The 21285-nt window shown below is 38.6% G+C and overlaps 1 protein-coding gene across 3 annotated transcripts in view; it reads left to right on the top strand.

Annotated features, from left to right (window-relative positions):
• The window catches only part of CDH6 (cadherin 6), a 48795-nt gene that overhangs the window by 8288 nt on the left and 19222 nt on the right, over window positions 1–21285 (top strand). For 2 of the 3 annotated variants that reach the window (XM_009279215.1, XM_019472035.1), the window contains exons 2-4: window positions 16550–16844; window positions 18338–18457; window positions 20503–20670. In XM_009279215.1, coding sequence (XP_009277490.1) covers window positions 16550–16844; window positions 18338–18457; window positions 20503–20670 — 583 coding nt within the window. The remainder of the gene's footprint in view (window positions 1–16549; window positions 16845–18337; window positions 18458–20502; window positions 20671–21285) is intronic. The other variant, XM_019472036.1, reaches the window with a different exon arrangement.

Raw genomic sequence — 21285 nt, 5'->3', positions numbered from 1 at the left:
GAGGACATGCTTCCTCCTACCTAGCAGCCCGTGCAATCAAGCTGATCAGGGCACCAGCAGAGGATTTAAAGGGCATGCAAACAGAGGTGTCAGAGCATTCATAGTTTCTTTCCACTCTATGCTCTTTCTGTGGTTTTACACATTTCAGGTCAGTTGCTTAAAGCAGAGTTAATGCTGCTTACAACTACTAAAATTCCTCACAGAATGTCCTGTACACATAGGGAATAACAACTGCCAAGGGGGTTGCGGGCAAAGAGTTAACGCCCTGCGGATGAAAACTCTTGCATGTATATTCATGGTAATTGTAAACTGGTGTGAGCTTGAGCCTCATGCTACTTCTAGGTAACAAAGCCTGTCAGGATCTACACCATTCATCTGATAAATCCACCTCATGCAAATATCTATTATTTTACCTACAGAAAATATTTTATGAAAAATTCCTTTTAGATTATTTAGACTGATAGGATCACACCAATTATATGTGCTTCAGAGAGAATTATTTTCTTTCATGAATACTAGATATGATAAAATTGGGAGAGCATATACACAAGTATTCTCACCAAAAGAATTCCAGGCTCTCCAGTCAAAATGAACCCGCATTTCTAGACAGGCAATGTTGGATCTTGAACTATTACCTGAAGCCTGGGACTGAACATCACTCCTGCCAGATAGAATCACAGAATAATTAAGGCTAGAAGAAACCCCTAGAGGCTATCTGGTCTAACCCCCTCCTCAAAGCAGGTCCAATTAGAGCAGGTTGCTCAGGGCAGTGTCTGGTCAAGTTTTGTGTATTTCCAAGGATGGAGATTCCACAACTTCTCTGGGCACTTCTCTCAGTGCTTAACCATCTCTCCTTTCTTTTTTTTTTTTCCTCCTAATATCGAATCAGAATCTCCCTCTTTGCAACTTGTGTCTATTGCCCCTCATCCTATCACTGCCTTCGCTAGCTCTGCCTTCTCTACACCCTCCCAGTAGGTAACTGTGAATAACAATAAGCTTTCTCTTTTTAATTCTAAATTAAACCATTTCTCTCTCCTCATACATCATATGCTCCAGCCCCCCTAACCTTTTGGTGACCCTCCTGTAAATCCACTGCAATATGTTAATGTCTTTCTTGTACAGAGTAGGGGCAAAATTAGGTGCAGTGCTCCAGTTGTATTCTCACAAACTCTGAATGGAGGAGAATGATCAATGCCCTCAATCAACAGGCTATACTTTTGCTAAAATAAACCAGTTAGCTTTCTTCTTAGCAAGGACACACTGCTGATTCATGTTCAATTTCTTGTCTACCAGAATGCCCAGATAGTTCACTGCAAAACTGTTTTCTATCCAGTCTGTACTGTTGCAAGGGATTATTCCAGCATAGATGCAGGACTTGGCATTTGCCTGTGCTGCAGGCAACCTGCAATGCTGCAACCTTCATGAGGTTTCAATCAGTCCATTTCTCCAGGCTGTTGAGGTCCTTCCAGATAGCAGCTCTACCTTCTCAATATTGAGAGCACTTCACCCAACCAACCTCCATTTTTTTATGATTTGCAGAACTGCTGAGGATGCATTCCATCATTTGAGTCATTAATAAAGACATTAAGCAGCACTGACCCCCAGTATCAACCCCTGAGGAACATCACTAGTAATCAGCCACCAGTCGGACTTCATACCATAGATCACAACCCTTTGAGCTTGGCTATAAAGCCAATTTTCCACCCATCCTATTGCACATTTTTCCAGTCCACGTCTCACTGATTTGTCTGTCAGGATACTATGGGAGACTGTGTCAAAGGCCTTGCTAAAGTCATGCAACATCCACTGCTCCCTACTTGTCCAGTGCCATCCATGTCATCATGGAAGGCAATCAGGTTTGTTAAGCACGATTTTCCACTACTAAATCTATGTTAGTTGTTCCAGATCACCTTCTTTTTGTTTGTGTACCTGAATTTAGCTTCCAAGCGGATTTGCTTTATAACCTTCCCTGGAACTGAGGTATAGCTGGCCAGTCTCTAGTTCCCAGATTTATTTTCAGAATTTAAGAACCTTCCCCAATCACTATGACTTTTCAGACATTATAGAAAGAAAACAATTCATCACCATCCTTAGATGCATCCAATGTCCTGCAGAACTGAGTTTGTCAAATTTACTTAAAAGGTTCCTAATTTATTGTTTTTTGTCTGCTGTGGATAATGCTTCACTCCACCAGAATTTTCTGCTAGGGTCAGGGATCTTTGGGGCCTGTGGGCAAATTGCACTTTCACATCCCTGAGCAGTTCTTCTTTATTCATGAGTCATGGGTCCAACACAATGTATCCTCTGGTCAACTCATCAATCACCTAGGTCAAGAAATTGTCTTATGACATTCTGCAGAAACCTGGCTTGCTTGCACACAGACATATTGCCCTTCCAGCAAACATCAGGATGATTAAAGTTTCCCATGAGTACTATGGCCTGCAATCATAGGGTTTCCTCCATCTGTCTAAAGGTGGCTTCATCTACTTCATCTCTTTGAGCAGGCAGTCTGTAGCAGATGCCTACCATGATGTCTTGCGTTGGTCTGTCCTTTTATCCACAAGCTCTTGACTGATTTGTCACCTGTTCCAAAGCAAATCTCCATCTACCTGAGCTGATCTTTTGCTAATCTACCTCCTTGCCTTCCTGGCCTGGCCTTTCTGAAGGGCCTACATCCTTCTGTTGCAGCATTCAAGTCATGCGAGTTATCCCTTCACATCCTGACTAATGCACTTTGAGGAATACTCATTTGAAAGAAGAATCTACTCAATGGCAGCCTTGGCTAAGGTTTCCCATAAACATATTCCTAGTTGAGCAGCCTTCCTCAAGAGGGTCCTGTTGAGATTTAAATGTGCAGCCTTTTAGATTGTACCTGCTGCCTCACACAAATCCTTAACTATCTGTTTACACAACACAAACTTTTGTTTAGAAATAAAGGTGGGGAACATGACAGCATGGAGATATTTTTCCTTTCTCCAGCTTCTGAACTGTAGAACTAGATGATCCAGGCATGCAAATAGATTAAAGACTCAACTAAATCCGTGGATATGAATTAATTTCCTTCTTAAGTCTTCATTTAAATCTGAATGTGGGTTCTCATTTGTTTTAGTGTTTGTCTATATCCTCCCTTCTCCATCCCCCTACTTTCCTCCCTGCCACACACACTTTTATATAGCATCTAAAATTCATACACATATTTCAGGATTTGATTGTCAGCATCAAATGCTCAGAATATCAAAGGGTCACCTTTGTCAGTAAGCAAAGGATGAGCATTTGCTTTCAAGTGCATCCATCAGGGAGTAGTCAGAAGATGTTACTTGCTGAAGAAGCCTGATGTTTTATTCAACTATATGCCAGTAAAAACATTTCTGGATATTAGGCCAAGGGGTTTTTTTGTTTTGTTTTGTTTTGTTTCCTAGTTCATCTTTAAGATATATTCTCCCCTACCCCCACAGAAGAATAGAGGTTTTCACTGAATTAGAAATGTACTTGTTCATATGCCTTAATTAAGGAGCTGTACTTGCCTACCATATAATTTTGAGGCATTTTTGAAAGTTCATGAGTCCAAACAAAACATTTTCTCAGTGATGAAATGGATAATTCTGATCACTGATAAAGAGTAAGCAACTGTCCCTGGGTAAATTCCCTGAGAAATCAAAGGCAATCAAAGCTGGGCACATAATACAGACTGGTTTCACTAACTATACACATCACATAATTTAGAGATTAAGGGACATACACTAAACCAAATTATAAATTACAGAAGTGCATGTTTGTTGAATGTACTCTTTTCTGAAAAAAAATATTTTCTCCTAATCTCAATAGAATACCTGCTGTCATCTACTACTATGTGAGTTCCCTTTTTGATTGAGTAATGCAGTACAGGACAGAAGTTCCATTATAGTCAGTTGAAGACCTTCAAATTAACTGAAAAATATTTAGATCAAACCCACAAAATATTCTGCCAGGTTTCACTAACTATACACATCACATAATTTAGAGATTAAGGGACATACACTAAACCAAATTATAAATTACAGAAGTGCATGTTTGTTGAATGTACTCTTTTCTGAAAAAAAATATTTTCTCCTAATCTCAATAGAATACCTGCTGTCATCTACTACTATGTGAGTTCCCTTTTTGATTGAGTAATGCAGTACAGGACAGAAGTTCCATTATAGTCAGTTGAAGACCTTCAAATTAACTGAAAAATATTTAGATCAAACCCACAAAAGTATTCTGCCATAAAATGGCTGGGTACACAAAAAAACTTTTTTTTTTTCTCCCCCCTGTGTAATTTTTAAAAGATGAGATCTATATCTGGGCCTTTTGGCTCAGTGAGTATCTTTTCTTGCAAAAAAGGAAAATGGGACATAGTTTATATATTAATAAGTAAGCTTAAACAGTGGAGGTACATTAACTATGCTGGTAAAGGTAACTAGGTACCTTTTCCTGTGCACATACCTGTCTTTTAGATATACCAGTATATCAGGATACTTTGCTTTGACTTGGAAAAAAGCTATAACGAAAGTTAGTGCTCTTGAATTGTATGCACAATTCTCATTGAAAAATGGGGGTTTAGGGGAGAGATTTCCCAGGGAGGCATGCATCCCTTTAGGGACTCATTGTATTCCCATTGAAAGTCATTACAAGTTAGGCCCTTAGTTTTCCTTAACCCCACAGCTCACCCAGTAGAAATGAAAGCGCATATATTCCTTTTCACTTTACCACAAAGCCTTAAGATACCTCAAAATGTTATTTGGGCTAATGTAGCCAGCCTCAGAGTGCAGAAACTACCCTACCTACCCCATCCCTTAGCTAACCTGTGGTGACAGCAGCCCTCAGCTGGTGGATAATAAACACCTGAGAGCAATTAGATTTTCTAGCATTACAGCTGGATTAGCGATAGGCCATCCCCCCACCCTCTAAATGCAGTAGGCTGTGGCAAAGCTACAGTATTGCTAATCTTTACTCCAGTTAAACAATCCTCAGTCTTTCCACAAACTAACATAGAACAAATTACACCCAAGGCTCTCAAATCATGTTATAATCATTACATACAGAACTGGACATTGCTAACAACCTGGATTTTACTGCAGGGAGAATGTAGAAGTATCAAAAAGTGATGTAAGATCAGACAGGAAGACTGTGACAGAGACAATATTAAAACTTGCCAGTCCTGTGTTTGTGGCTACAAGCCTATCTTTCCCTTGCATATCTTGTGTTTTGTCAAAGAGACACACTTAAATGTGCTTCACTCCTTGTTCGTATTCTTTTTTATACCAAGGAAATCATCAATGATGCCTCAAACTGATTTTCCCATTTAGTCTTTAAGACTCACGCTTGAATCCAATGTCTGGCTATTTAGTTATGGTGGTAAATTTGCAGTGGTGAGAAAGTTTGTCTCCTAAAACAAAATGACTTGTACAGCTCTTTATGGCTTTCAAGGATTCAAAGGCTTGAATTTTCATTCCTGATCACTGAAGTGTATACACTAGGTAAGAAAATAACTTATAATCTCTCCTAATCTTCTGCTCAGATATTCATGTAAGAGAGTTTTCTTAGTACCTGAGCTAGGGTATGACAGGTCTGGGCATGGCTAAATCCTTTATGCTTTTTAGTAAGTGAATGCTGATGCCTCAACTAAAACCATTCCTTATGTCTACCAGGTACTGTTGCTACCACACAGTTTAAAAACACTGGCAAAAAGGGATGATGTCAGTATGACAAAGACATGCCAGATGCTGAAATAGATGGACCAAAAAGCATAAACCAGTTTTTTTTAAACTGCTTTGGCCTTCCTTAAGAGAACAACCAGATCTCCACGCTTTTGTGAGGGTAATTGCAGAAGTCTGTACAATGCTCTTTTGTTAACGTCACTACTGTTTAGCTGGAGAGGGCTCTTTAATCTTTCAGATAAAGGCATAATGAAACCCAACTGCTGTAAGTAAAACTGGGAAAATTCAGTTCACAACCAAGGATGTTTTCTGTTTTTTTTTTTAAGTGAGAGGTCAGTTATTACTGAGAGGCAGAATTGTTTTCAGTTTCTTAGAGTCTAAAAGGAAGATTGGCTATCTTTCTTACTGTTATACAGTAGTTCAAAGAAAAGCAAGAAGTTTGATAAAAGAACATGAAATACAAGGGCCCATATATAGAGAAATCAGACTTGACACCACAGTCTCTTCTGCGTAATAAATTAAAGACCTGTTTGTCTTTGTAACGGCAAACTTTGTAAATTCCTGCTATAGTTGTGCTTAGAGATAATAGGAAGATGAACAAATAAAACTGCATTACCACAGCAGAGCTGAGCAGCACTCAGCTCAGGAGAACATGGAGACACCTTTACCTAGTTTGCAGCTTTGCTAAATATTCATTAAGATCTGATAACGAGTTGCCCCTAGAGAGAAGGGCCAACAGAATAAGGGACCTTTCTAGTTTGATGTACTGCAGTGCAGGACAAAAGCTCTTGTGCCATTGTCCCTGCTTAATGACCATGAAGAGCAGCAGCAGTTGGGGAACCCAAGAAGGAAAAGAGTTGATGGGCCCTAGGCAATGTTGAAAGGATTGACGCTTTCCAATTGATTTTTTGCAAAGCTGATTAGCTGTAGCTGCATGTTTGCACTTCAGGTTAGAAAAACCATTTGTGATTTTGAAGGGTGTGTAATAAAGGTGTGAGTCACCAGAGTATGGATGTTTATTCTTAGCTTCATACATTTAAAATAGAACAACAGGTTCCCAGCTACTGTTTGGGCAGCCTATTCCATAAACCAAGGATCACAACATCAGCCAAACTGTTGTCCCTGTCTATCTCAGGCCATAGGGCTTCACATATAGCCCTCACAAAAAGAGAATAAAAGGAGCCTTCCAGCCTGCCTGGAGGGTGTGGGCCTGAAGGCTCCAAAGTGAGAGCCTCTTGTCCCTGGTCTAATGACAAATTCTTATTCCAGTGCCCTTTATACCTATTTCTTACTCCTTTTTTCTTTTTACTCCGGTGCCCTATACTCTTATTATAGTGCCTTTTCTGTGTTTTGTTTGTTTGTTTTGAAATCAGATGCCACCATCTTTTATCTCAGTTTGCCTTTTGAGTACCTGCTTGCTTCTGAATCTTGAAATGTTCTTAGTGCTTTTTAGTCCATTCATTTCCTGAAGTTGTTCAGCAGCACAAAACTGGTTTTTAGCTTCTCTTAGTGTCATTCATTTACAGAGAAAAGATTGGCACTCCTACTTTTGAGAGTGAATGAGAAAGATCAAGATCACTGACATTTTGATACTCTCAAGAAACAGAAAGATAGCATCACCCTCTTGGGTTTTTTTCCTAGGTGTTTTTTTTTATTCCTCCTATAGTTCTTGATATCAGGAAAATCTTTTTTGCAGATGATTCTGCTGTTACTGTTAGCTTTTTTCCCCATTCGCAGTGGGTGCAATTTTAGCATTTTTTTTCATTTTTTTGAATCTCATGGAATTTTTTTGGTAAAAACCTCAGGGACAGAGCTAAGAACCAGTACTTAGGTTAAAGGAGGCCCTTAGAGGGCATTATTGTTTTATCCTTTCCCTGAGGTGGTCATCTTAATAAAACATTTCATTTGCATTTTAATAGTCCAAGTATTGGATCCCTGTATCCTTTACCAATTTTTTTTTTTTAATTTTTTACTGAGTTTTTCTTCTGATGTATCTGATTCCATGCAATCAGGGCTGATATGGTTTCCTTAAAAAAGTAGCATATATATGAATTTTATATAAAAACATAGTCTGTTATGTATTATTATATTAATAGGATTCCGCAGCTGAATGAGCCAGGGTTTAAAGTATTTCTGGTTCTGCAGTACAACCTCTTACAAACAAAACACAAAAAAGTAAGCACAATGCAAATAGGGCATAGTATATTTTCCAGTGACTCAAAGAAATCAACACCCCAAAATGCAGAAATCTCGTATAACCTCAGTAATTCTTCAGTGCTCTATTTCATTAATTTACTACGGATTTAATGTTTACATGCCTGATTTCAGTACTGAATCTTATCCTTTATTGCTGACCAGAATATCCTACAGGAAGAAAAGGATGCTATTCAAAATGGAAAGAATAGAAACAGGATAAAAACACAATGTTCTTGAAATAGGAGTTATTAAAAAAAAATCCAATACACAATGAATAGTCATAAATTAGAAACAGCAAGAGAAGGAGGAAAACTTGAGTGTTTTAGTCAATCATGGGATGACAGGAAGAAGCTAGTCTGATATGGCAAAGAAAATGGCAAATGTTTGTACTCATTTCTAATAGAGATAAGAAAATATTAACATCATTGTTAAAGACCTGTGTCCATTCATATAGAAGGAAGGCCAATTGAAATGCAACAATTACAGAAGAACAACTAGGATCATCAGCCCTTCATATGTGGCCTTCCCTTCACTGGCTCTTTTCGGAATCCACTTGACTTGAAAATGAGAGACTGGGGTTGTAAACAGGATTCCAGCTGAGGAATCTGAAGTGCCTATTTTGCAAGCGAAGACTGTATATAGGCTGGTAGCCTAGTAAAGAAAAGTAATGAAAGCATATGGAATTATTATCTATAAATGCTGGATGAGGAAGAATGTATATATGTGGGAGGAGGTTCTTAAAACAGAAGACCAATGCTGGCACAAGAACAGCACATCTAATCTGGGAAACAAGATTCTTTCTAACCACCAGAGGGGCGATTTCTTCAAATAGCAACTGTGTACCTGTTGCACCTTTTTCTTCACTAGGCATAGCGGGAAGCAAGCAAGTTAAAACTGCATTAACAAACTGAAACACTCAGGAATCAGTGACACTGAGCCATATTCAGGTTAACTGTATTAACTATAGTATAGTAACTATACTTACTATAGTAAACTAATCACTTACTATATTTAACTAATTTAAGTAGTCTATAAACTGTGACATCTGTAAGGTCAAGAAAGTGATGAACAATGAAAACTGCTGATTGCTTAGGACAGCAGATCTTGGGTTAGCGAGGAGATACAAAAAAGTGGGAATCTACTTTAAGTGTCTGTTGTAGCAGTCTAATAGCCCCTGTGTGGAAGTGGTGTTTCCGACAGCTGTACATCTGGAATCATGGTGCTGTCATCTGGTAAGGCTGGGTCTCTTTGCATTTCTTTTTTAATCTTGTCAAATATGTTTTTATTGTTTTATTTTCTTTGAAAATGACAGTGCTTGAATCTTACTTCAAACTCCGGCTCTCCAGCTCTTTTGAGGATGTAGAATATAAATCTTCCTATAATCTTCAAAATACTTTATATAAGAATGGAAGGGAATCACCTCTTCTAGTTTCTCTAAACACCAAGAAAAGTTGGAAGCACTGTAGCATCTTTCTCCCATTGCCTTCCAAATTCTTTTTTAACAGCTATCCTCCCATTTTTAATAGAAATGTAAACTACATTTTTGAAATAGTGGTCCCTAAGGGTAGGTGCCTAAGTCTTGACATAACCTTCCAGATATCTGACCTGAGAAGGTAACTAACTTCAGCTCTCTAGCCTCTATCTCTCTCCATTGGCCTCCTCTAAATAATTTTTAAGTCCATTAACTGCTTTCAATTAAATTTTATAGAGGAATAAAGGTGTCAAACCCATTAATTTCATACAAAGTTTGGAAGAACAGTAGCTGCACAAGGCAAACAAACCTACATTGTGCTTTGACTGTTTGGTCAGCTGGCTGTTCCATAAATACACGTACAAGCCGCCACCAACCACAGCCTATGCTGTCTCTTCCACAGCCAGTATTTAGGGAACACAAGAAGGAGCAGCATTTTGCAGTCAAGAGGTTTTGAGGACACGGGCTGGAGCAGGAAGTATAAAATACCATGCAGTGGGCTAAGTGATATGAGGGAGAGCAGGATGCTTTGCCTTAGGGGTGAGTCAGATAGAGAGGTTATGTGGAGCATGGAAGGAACCAGAGCTTAGCATAATTGAGGCCATAAGAACATGGCACACGCATCCATAGGAAATCTGCTATTTCTGGTGATGCTGGATCTTGCTGTGGATCTTGCGGAATATCTTTTTAGAAGAAAGGATCTTTTATGGCTTGAAATATATTATTTATGTAGGCATTTGCCCTGATGATACATGATACAGTGTGCGTATGTGTAGGTATATGGAGCACATATATAGTGTTTTGGCAGTATTTTTTGTGCATTAGGAAGAAGTCTATACTTAAACTTCAGCAAAATATACATAAACACTTATTACCTAATGTGCAAAAACAATACCATTTTCCTTTTAACAGAGAGTCACCAAGTGGAGTAAAAACTTTGGTGCTAATTATCTGATGATATTAATGGTGTTGATTATGATACTAATTGAGGAGGTTGGTTGATGCTACAGGGATACAGAGCACCAGAAGAGACAGGGAAGAGTGCAAGGTTGTTATTATTCTGAAATAGAAACTGTGCACAATATTATAGTATTAACAGTTTCATTTTGAGTGCTTTAGTTTTTCTGAATGCTGCAGCATTGCACTATGTAACCTCAAGCAATATATGTGGTTGAATTTGTCATTACTAGACAGAACACTGATGTTTGGATCTATTCAATTTGGAGTGAAATCATGTGCTATGAATACTGCCAAAAGTAAACCCGTGATTCCCTTTGTTAGCTACCTACCAACTGCCTACTTACTATTTTAATAATTGGTTTCTATTTATTATTGTGTTAGGAGACAAAAATGTGACCACAGCAACCCCAGAACAGCAAGTTCCTCTTAGAAATACAAACAAATAATAAGACGCAACAGACAGCTTATTTCTGGATAATTGTAGGTTGATGGTTCAGTGTGTACATCCCAAGGTCAATTGGCATTGATCCTTGCAGAGGTTCAGTAACCGCTCTGAAATTCAGCGAGTAGGGTGTTATATTCACAACAGGAAACAGAACTTGGTCTGTAGGATGGATGGAAAACCATCTTACCCACAGAATTGCCAGGTATCATAACCAGCAATATGACATTAGTGGGAGCTAAACTGCAATTCACAGCCATCTTGCATAACCTAAAGCTACTTCATAAATGAGATTAACTATGCTGTTTAAATCAGTGTTATAGAGTGAGGTAGAGGAGGGATGTTATTTCATTCTGGAGAATATCCATGGCCTGCAATTTCAGTTTTTTTGGAATTTAATTACCAGAGCTATAAAAGTACATTTTGAGTACAACCTTGTTACAAATACGCGTGCTAGAAAGCCACTTCTCTCTAATGTATTCCATTTAAATACACAAAAAAGTTAGCACTTAGCCTTAACCTATTAAAATATATGGGATCTCACTTTCATTATACAGTTTTGGTACTGCTGTTTCATACAGTTTCATATCAAGGTGAATTTAGCATGAGTTTTAGAAAAGGGCCCTGAGGCACCACCAGCCCTGACTGTCCCTGCCCAGCCCTCAGGGCTCCCCCCACCTGCCCACGGCCCAGGACCCCATGTCAGCCTCCCAGGGCCATCACCCTCTGCCCCAGCGATGCCACAGCAGGGCCGATCTCCAGCTCCCCACAGCCCTGCCCTGCCCGGCCATGGGCCCTGCCAAGCTGGGCCCACCTGCGGGCCCACGTCCTGGCCTGGCCTTGGCCTGTCCCCGTCCCCAGGGAGGTGCCTGATGCCCGGGGCTGGGGCTGCCCCAGTGCCCCCCGGCTGCCCTGCTCCTGGCTGGGGTGGTGGGACGGGCCCTGGCTGCCAGGCCTTGGCATGACCCACCTGGGGAGCCTCCGTCCCTCACCTCTGTTCAAACACACTAACACTGCTTCTTTTGGAAGTGCTGCCGACATTTTGGAGTATAGCTCATGACTTTACAATACCAGAGGCGGGCAATAATGAATTGTACAACTTAATGCCAATTGGATCTGCTGTTTTCATACCTTATCAGTTTATACTTATTGCAAAAGCACATGAAAGACGCTCTTAAATTCTTCCCACATGCTTTGCTGAAGTAATTCCTGTGTGTGTAGCATGGGTCCAACTCAATTTTTAAAACCCTGGTAAAATTTTCCTGGAGTGTTGTTTTAAAGTGAAGCAATACTATCTATTGGGGATGAACATAAATGCTGTAAATATATTCACTCTGGAAATAAAAAAAAAAACCAAATGCTCACTGTACAAATACTTTGAGCACAGCTTTCACTTGCCTTTTCCTTTTCATCGTGCTGAAGACACCACATGGCTACCACCCTTGGCGCTTTCAGAGGGCTCTGCCAGAGGCACTGTGGAGAAGAAGGCTACTCCAGATTGTGGCTAATTTGAAAATAAAACCAACAATTCTCCTTTTAAAGTAATTGTGTATGTGACAACAAGCAGAATATCAAATACAGGCAGCTAATGCTGCAATCCTGCATGCACTTTAAACGCCTCTTCTGGAGGCATGAAGCCTTCCATTTTCAGGCAGCTGTATTTGAATGTTTTGGGCCAGGACATCTAGGGGGGGGGCAGAAGAAAGACAGAGGCTGCACAGTTTTTATCTGACTGTAAGTCATTAAAAGCAAACCAGATGGTTCACTTAACAGTGGTATTAAAGTAAAATGAGTAAAAGTATGCCTAGGGCATAGTAAAATCTTTAATTTGTCATTCATCCTCAGCCTTAGCCAGTGATTGATGGACAATTTCACAGAAGTGTCCAGATTAGATTCTGAATGAATCAATTTACTGTAATATTAATACAGTGCAATTGCTGATACATTTACTTTTTATTGCATAGACTTACTTCTTCACAATTTTGCTTACCTTTGGGGTATTGCTCAGTTCAGTCACTAATTGAAATGAATGCCATTGAGTAACACTGAGTTGCTATGGAGATAAAAAAATATACCTTTGGAGTCCTAAAAACCTTTGGCTGAAGTAACTTTGTCTTAAGGAATGGTAATATGGTACAGCCCAGATGACGTGAGCACTGTGTCCCAAGATGTTTTATTCTATCCCATGACTATCTGCCATGGCCCGTTTATCTGACCGACTTTATGCAGAGGATAATGGACACTCTTTTGCAACACGGGTTAGCACAGAGTGAAGCTATAATATCTTGCATTGGCTAAAAGCATCTACAGTATAATTTATATGCATATTTTATCACAGCAATCTTCCTTTGCAATGAGGTGTCTGGGTAGTGAAAAATATCTTCAACTTAAAAGGAAAGTTGTTATTGCTACTCATTTCATCCTCCTAACCTAACAATGGTGTTAAGTTTTATATACAAAACCATCAACTGTATTTTAAGTGCATCTCACCTCCAGGCCCTTCTTTTGGACTCAACTTGCACCATTTGTTTCTCCTTTAATTTTATTCCCAATTTATTTTTTTTAACCTGGTTACAGTAGCAATTTCCCCCTTCATATAGGTCACACAGAAAAATATTGCTTCCAAGATAAACTGACACTTAAGAAAAAATAAAACAGATGGTTGTTTTTGCCTGGATAAAACTTTTCTACAAAGCAAACCGTCAAGGACAGATAACGTAATCTAAAATAATAAATCATTTTTTCAGATATTTTCCTCACAAGTGAATGTTACAAATTTATCATCTATGAGAAACTTTTCTAGAGATCTGCTTGCTTTTTCTAATATATAAAACTAATTTTTTTTCTGAAAAGAAGGGAACAAAATCCAAACAATTTTGGCCCAACTATTAAGCAGTTGATGCTGGTGGTGTTATATAGGCCTATCCCACAAAAACCCTGATGACAAGGAGTTAGAGAACTATCCTAGTTTACTGAAATCAAACAGATTGTAATCATACCTTTTGAGACCCTTTGTGAACGAGGTTCTTGAGGCCACACATGGTGACACACTGTAAGTTCACTGTTGGTTTGAAGCGCAGGCACTCAGCCAACCTTAGTTCTACGTAATATGCACTGGTACATAGGACATGACTTCCCCCAGGTCTCGCTCTCACAGTAAATAATCCACATACAGCCTGGCCAACTGAACACTTAGTTTGTTCTGTGATATCTTAGGAAAGTTGTAAAACTAAAGGTATTGAAGTTGGAAAGGTTCTTGTCAGAGGGAATGTTTATTTTCAAAAGTTAGTGCTTTTGCTGAAGGTCTAGAGATTGAACCTTTGATGAAGATCACCTCATTCTCAATATTGATGAGTCATTACACTGAGATATACTTTGTCTTGATATGCAAAGTCACAGTCAATCTTACACAGGTGGATTAATTGTGCAGGAGGAATGGAAATTTCATAAACTATGGACTTGAAAAAATCACACAAGTTTCCATTTTAGCTCTTTAGGTGGTCTGGGCTAGGTAAAGAATATTATGGAAGACAATTCTCAGTGGTTCCAACACCTTTTCTAGCTTGACCTTTTTTTGCTACCTTGTTCGTTGAAACCAGGTTTAATTAAAATCATGATAAAAATAAGTTTGGGAGTTCAGCCTGTAACAAGTCTCACAACAGCACTGTTCCATGATTCATGAAATTAATGATAGTCTGTAACCGAGGGCTGTTTTTGTCCCATTATGATACAGACAAAGTTAAAGAGGCTTTCAAGGCAAACAAAAGTTGCATTTTTTATGTGAAACAATCATAGAAAATACACAGTTTTAAAGACAAAATTCTTTTCATGCCTTTTCTGTTGCAGGTTGCCTTTGAGGAAAATTATATTCAAATATCCTATTGAAATTACTTCCCACAGTAGACTTCTAGTCTGATTTCTTAACAAGCAGGTCTAACAGATACTTGTCAGAGGCTGAGGTTATATCTAGTAAATCATATAATTCCTCTAGGCCCCATTGGCCAACTGAATGGGACTCAAGAGACCTGAACTCTATTCCAGGTTCCAAGACTGGCCTTCTGAGAAACTTCAAGTTTCTATGCTTTGTTATCCAAAAAAACCAGAGCAAATGGTATTGACTGCTTTTATGAAGGGGTTTGAAATCTGCTTATGAAAAATGCTGCATACAAGCTACTTATTGGTATTCTTACTATCAAGAGAAAGAGCTCCGTGCAAAATCACATGGAATGCACATTTTCTCCCTGAAGGAGAAAATTAAGAAGAGTGCCTCAGCACATCTGCTAACGTTTAAACATGCTACAGTTCTGATATTTTGTATTATTGGACACTTTTGGAATGTGTGGTGACAAAGAGTTTTGCCCTTAAAGGCAGACTTGTTGCGTGGAGCATGCTTTCTGTAGGGACCATAGGCATAAGCGCACATGGTGGAGCACTGTGCCACCAAGTGGGTTGTCAGTAGGCTTCCAGCATAGCACTGATCTGGGCAGAAAGTTGGAGGAAGCCCAAAACATTGACCATATGGTCATGCTGGAGGCTGCCCTTCCAGCACTGTAGGGGCATAGCCAGCCATCGGTAAAGTCTATGTGAAGATTTTCTATATTCTTTCAACCCACAAATCTTTCTCTTCTACAGGGCATGCCATCCAGCAATGCTAAGTATTTTGCCACATAGTCAACTAGGTATTTTTTTTCTAACTTGTATGCAGAAAAAGAGAAGCAGAGAGCTGGTTGAGAAAGTCCAGCTCTCCTGACTCATAAACATGTCTTTTCTATGAAATCAACAACTGCCAGGAGTCTGCTGCCTAGTAGATTCATTTTTTCCCATGAAAAATAGGTGATGAATTTCACCACCTATGCCCTGACTTTAGAAGCCATTTTAATGTTTCATTTTTTAAATTTTTATTTTCTCTAATGTAACAACAAAATAAATTGTAGTTGATTAGCCTTGATTTTAAGGCCAGGAGGGATAAATAAGCCTTTAGCAAAGGAACAGCCATGAGAGTGTGATTTAATCGGTCATACCTTGTGTGTGTGCTAAGCAGCATTTCAAGAGACGCAGAAATCTCCTGGGAAAAAAAGATGATTGTTTGGGCAGCTCATGCTTTGTATGCTAATTATTACCATCATTCTCTTCTTTCCCCTGCCCCCACCATGTTTCAGCTTGGTCCATGTCCCTTTGGATAAGGCAACTGATCTCTTCATTGCCAGTGCTGGAATGGTCTAGTATGCCTGCCTGCCTCTGCTCTTAGTTTGCCACATCTGTGAATGCATGTATTTATCTGCTATTCGTGTATGTATTTAGTATGTTATTATGTTGTGCACTGTGTGGTATATTACATAATGTCCACGGGGCGTAAGTGCAGAGCATCCAGAATTTAAACTCAAGAAGTGGCTGGCCTGGCCACTTTTTAATTCTTTGCTTACTGCAATTCCCGAATCCAATGTTTTTCCACTGTAGGATCTCACTGTCCGACATATTCCTAGGATTCCACCTAAGCCGCTAGCATTTAGATCTGATTGATGTATACTTAGCTTGGGAAAGTGATCTGCAGCTTCAGTTCATGGTTTTCCTCAGACTATTTCTTACAATATTGCAGACCATTTCAATTCCAGCATCAAGACACAACTCTATCAATTCACTGCTTTTAATGTGGTATTATCTCATTTCCCAAAAGCACTGTACAGCCTTTTGGCTGGGTATTAATAATAGTAAAGCATGTATCATGGTATCAGTTAAAGTATCTAGACTTGTGTCCCAATTATTTATTTTCCTTTCTTTTTTTTATTCCCATTTCACCACCAGCTGCATTCAGACCAGGATAAAGGAGATGGATCACTTAAGTACATCCTTTCTGGAGATGGAGCAGGAGACCTCTTCATTATCAATGAAAACACTGGTGACATCCAGGCCACAAGGAGACTAGACAGGGAAGAAAAGCCTGTATACATACTCCGTGCCCAGGCTGTAAACAGAAGAACTGGAAGACCAGTGGAACCAGAATCTGAGTTCATCATTAAGATCCATGATATCAACGACAATGAGCCAATGTTTACAAAGGACGTTTACAATGCCAGCATTCCCGAAATGTCAGATGTTGGTAGGTGCTAACTAATAATTGATTTCAGTGTCTGGTCTGGGTTCTTTCTGTGGACTTAATGAAGAGCCCAAAGTTTACAGGCACTGAATACAGACATCCGCTGTTTGAGTCTGGAGTAAAAGCACCTCAGCCATTTAAAAAAATAAATCTAACTCCAGGAAAATAGTGACAACAGTTTACTGGAATCAGAGGTGTCAGCTGAGTGAAACCCTCTCCCTCTGTTGTACCACAAAAAATGCAAGTTAATACAATCTAGTTTAGCTCACAGTGAAAGTGAGCTGAGCTAAGCTGTGTTACATGACACCTGTAATAAGTTTAATGTGCTTTGTTAACATGATTTAGTAGCAGTGTAATAATATGGTAATCCATGGTCACCTAAGTGTGTCCATACCACCCCTAGATCTGTTCAGCAACCCTTCTTTAGTTCAGAAGGGTAAAAAAAATGGAAAAGGGCAGGTGCAGAAGTGGTTGTACACACTTCAGGAGCAAAAACTGTCACCCGAGTCAACTCATCACTGATTCTGAGATACGCCATTAACTTCCGATGACCTTTGTTGCTCTCTTCATGCAAAAGAAAAAAGCTCCAAAGTCCACTGAAGTCCACTGAAATCTTTCTATTGATTTAAAATGTATCAAGCTGTAAGAATCGATCAATAAAAGAACTTCCTTGAAATATGATTTTAAGATTGGATCTTTTCCTGAGAAGTTGACAGGTTTTGATTCTTTGTCTCTGATTCTTAGGGAGGTCATTTTGATTTCTTTGTCAGAGAGCGATGGATGGTTAAACTGCAAGAAGCACATTTCTAATCTGAAATAATATCCAGGGAGAGAAACATTAATTAATTGTAATCAAGAATGGAATTAAAATAAAGCTCAAGCGATATGAAAATAAAGACTTTGGGGCATGCTCTCTCCTCTCATTCATGGGACTTGTCACACGGATGAAAACTCACCTGGTGAAGAGAGAACCTAATATTCACATTTTAATATGTGAAGTGAATACTTTATTCACTAATCTGTTTTAAATGCCAAAACCTAAGATCATTTCTTATGTTTGTTAACACTTTGCCTAGGATTCAACACCATTTCTTTCTCTAGAAGACACATGAAAAAACAGATTTACGTTCCTATGTTAAACACCTTACAAGCATGAGTAAATTTACAAAAGTATATTCTTGACCTAGATTCAAATTCTGAATGCCTTCAATACCTGGGGAAGGGTGCGTTTCTGGTTTCTTCATAATAAATATGATGAAGGCTCTACATATCTGATCAATAACTGTGTGTTTTAATGAACTGAGAATAAGCCAGCTATCACTTTGGTTTTGTATCTATGTCCTTTATGAACAGAGAAACTTCTACAAAATAATAATATCTCTAACTTTTTGCCACAAGTTTGACCTGAACCTGAACTATGCTTTTTCTACCTCAAAAACTGTCTTGGCCATAAAAAAAACCTGTGGATTTTTATTTTCTTTAATTTATCATTGCAGGTACCTTTGTTGTGCAAGTCACCGCAACTGATGCTGATGATCCTACATATGGGAACAGTGCTAAAGTTGTCTACAGCATTCTCCAGGGACAACCATATTTCTCCGTTGAATCTGAGACAGGTCAGGGGACCTTATCTGTCATTCTATGACAATGTCTGTAATTTAAAATGACATACTAAGCCAAGCTAGGAAATACTAGACAAAAACTTCAAAGAGATTACATCTTGCTCAGTGCAAAATCTGACAAACTTAATAGAGCGAGACATCTATAAACATGACACCTACATTAGTTTAATGTTACCAGCAAAGTCTAATAAATACAATTAGTACTGGATGTGAACCAGTTTTCAATCATTTTTAACAAGCGGTGGGTACAGAGACTGCTGTGGATGCTTAAATTAAACCAAATAGGTTGGCTTTTAGAAGAAAATGAGAAACAGGTGGGTGTGGAGAAAAGTGCTTAATCCTCATAGATCTTCATAATGGCTAAATTAAGACTGAGGGTTTGTTCAGGTGGTTTTTTTTTTTTCTCCTCCTGCTTCTTCAAAATTTGTTTAAAGTAATTATAATTTCTGTACATCTGCAACGTATCACTTTAATGGTAATTTTATGAAAGAAATCTTAATTAAGAATAATGATAGAAGAGGTAAAATTGGCTGTTGCGCTACACTAGAAGATCATAAATAGAATCCGAAACTTCTGAGTTCTGTTTTTGGAAGATGTTTAAATTATACGCAGTGACTGGAATTTTTTATGGGCTGAATAACAGTCAGCTTTGGAACCTGTGCATGTAAAACATATGAATTCTGGCTGACTGCATCTGCTGACCCATTGACTATCTGACTACATAGACAGTCTCTTCCCAAGATTTGTAACAAACTTGTCCAACAAGAAACAAAGAATCTCCAGAAACTCCTTAAATGAGAACATCCATTGTGATAGGTTGCTGGGAGCTAGAGAAATCAGTTCTCCTCAGCATCCTTACAGGAAAGGAACGGCTTATCCCAGACAATTGATCAGGTTTTAGCATTGTTTCTTAAATAAATCTTGGAGACTCAGGCAGGGAAAAGGAGGGAGAGATTATGTTTCTCAAAGAAAAACCCAAGGTGAAAAAATGTACATAATTCTGAAAAGAGGGAGAGCCAAGATCAAAGAGAGCTTCCCTTCAAGCATAAGGTATTAGATACTACAAGCAAGGATTTTTGCACTGATGCACTCGTTCCGACTTGGACAGTACACTACGTGCTCTTCTATCTAGAGCTATAATAAGGATAACATAGCTGGGAGTTCACCAGTAATAATCTTTTAGCAAGAGGTTTGTATGGGGCACACAGGGGAAGCAAGGTAAACCACAGGCTTGATCTTCCTGCCATGGAAATCAATTGCAGAACTCCTAGAGTGAAATAAGTCTCCATCGAAGCTGCTGTGAATTTTGCCATGGATTTCAGTACTTGAATTTCACTCCTTTTGCCTACAAAGGAGTCAGTTCTTAGCCTTAAGAGACACAGTGAGAATGCAAACATTTTGCTTCATGGTAAATCTGAATGATTGGATTTCAATAGGAGTTGGCCTCATAACTGATATTTGTGCCTTTGAAGAAGGAAGTGACTGGCAAAATCATTTCAATCAACGTATAAATAGAAATATATATACTTGGGCATGCTTGGATGCTCACAATTTTCTTAATTAATTTCTCTCTCCCATTTTATGTTGTTGTGTTGCCTCTTTAATGATGTCTTGCTGAAGTTAGCTTTTTTTTTTTACCACATCTGTCAAAATAAAAATATTGACAGAAGAGGAGAGAAAAGATAGAGCACATTATAATGAACAACAAGCCTTTTTCCAGTTCAGTGAGAGACTTTAGCATGGAACTGAAAGGGGGTAAATAGTTATGTAAAATAACACTGCTCACAAATAGGTAGAACATCTTTCTGGGGATGCCACTAATATTGTGTCTGTCACATAGGCAGCAGACTGAGATATGATATGACAAGTCTGTAATTTAATGTGCCATCTCATAACAGTAAATATTTGTACTGGGCAAAGTTTACTTATTACACAGGGATTGTTTTGTTCTTTAGGCTGTGGGGTTTTTTTAATAAGGATTTTCATCACAATCAGTACCTTACTTGTGAATTCCCCCTCTTTAATTTTCATGTTTTCAGGTGTTATTAAAACTGCTTTGCTAAACATGGACCGTGAAAACAGGGAGCAATACCAAGTGGTCATCCAGGCTAAGGACATGGGAGGCCAGATGGGTGGATTATCAGGAACCACCACCGTGAACATCACATTGACTGACGTAAACGACAATCCGCCTCGCTTCCCCCAGAGTATGGAATAATTACATTCTATGTCTTTACAGTAAAATGGACAAAAATTGGTATTTTTTTTTTCACCTCAGGTATTGTTTCTGCTGTCATGAACTTACTGAGTATCAGACTTCCTTTAAGAAAGAAAAAGACAACACACAAGCAAGCAATAGGATCATGCTAAGGTTAATTGCAATAACTGGGAAACATATCTTTAATATTTTTGCTCCAGTTGCAGTAAATAGTCTGAGAGGTGAATTAATGTACAGAAACATTAATTTTGCTACCCATTAAATAGCTTTGACTGATATAATCTATATTTCTTGATCAATATTATTTCTATTAGACCTTGTCATTGACTGCGTTTTAAGATATCTGTTCTAATCTAACGTATTTCAGTTTTGAAACATATTTAAGTACGTAAAATGATCCCAAGAGCAATTCTATCAAAATGAATACTTACACCCAGGAAGCATTTGCCTCAATGGATTTTCCTATATTCTTTGCATACAGAAACAAAAACACGTACATAAACATACCAGATATTTCTCTCTATTTTCCTTCCCCTGTCTCAGATCATTTGGTAGATATCTGTGTGATATTTAAGGGCATCACTTGAGCCAGATCTCTTGGAAA

The sequence above is a fragment of the Aptenodytes forsteri genome, unplaced genomic scaffold (assembly GCF_000699145.1).
Source record: "Aptenodytes forsteri isolate BGI_AS27 unplaced genomic scaffold, ASM69914v1 Scaffold81, whole genome shotgun sequence".
Classification (NCBI taxonomy): domain Eukaryota; kingdom Metazoa; phylum Chordata; class Aves; order Sphenisciformes; family Spheniscidae; genus Aptenodytes; species Aptenodytes forsteri.
The sequence above is the reverse complement of the archived record's forward strand: the minus strand, read 5'-3'. Positions and strand labels throughout refer to the sequence as shown.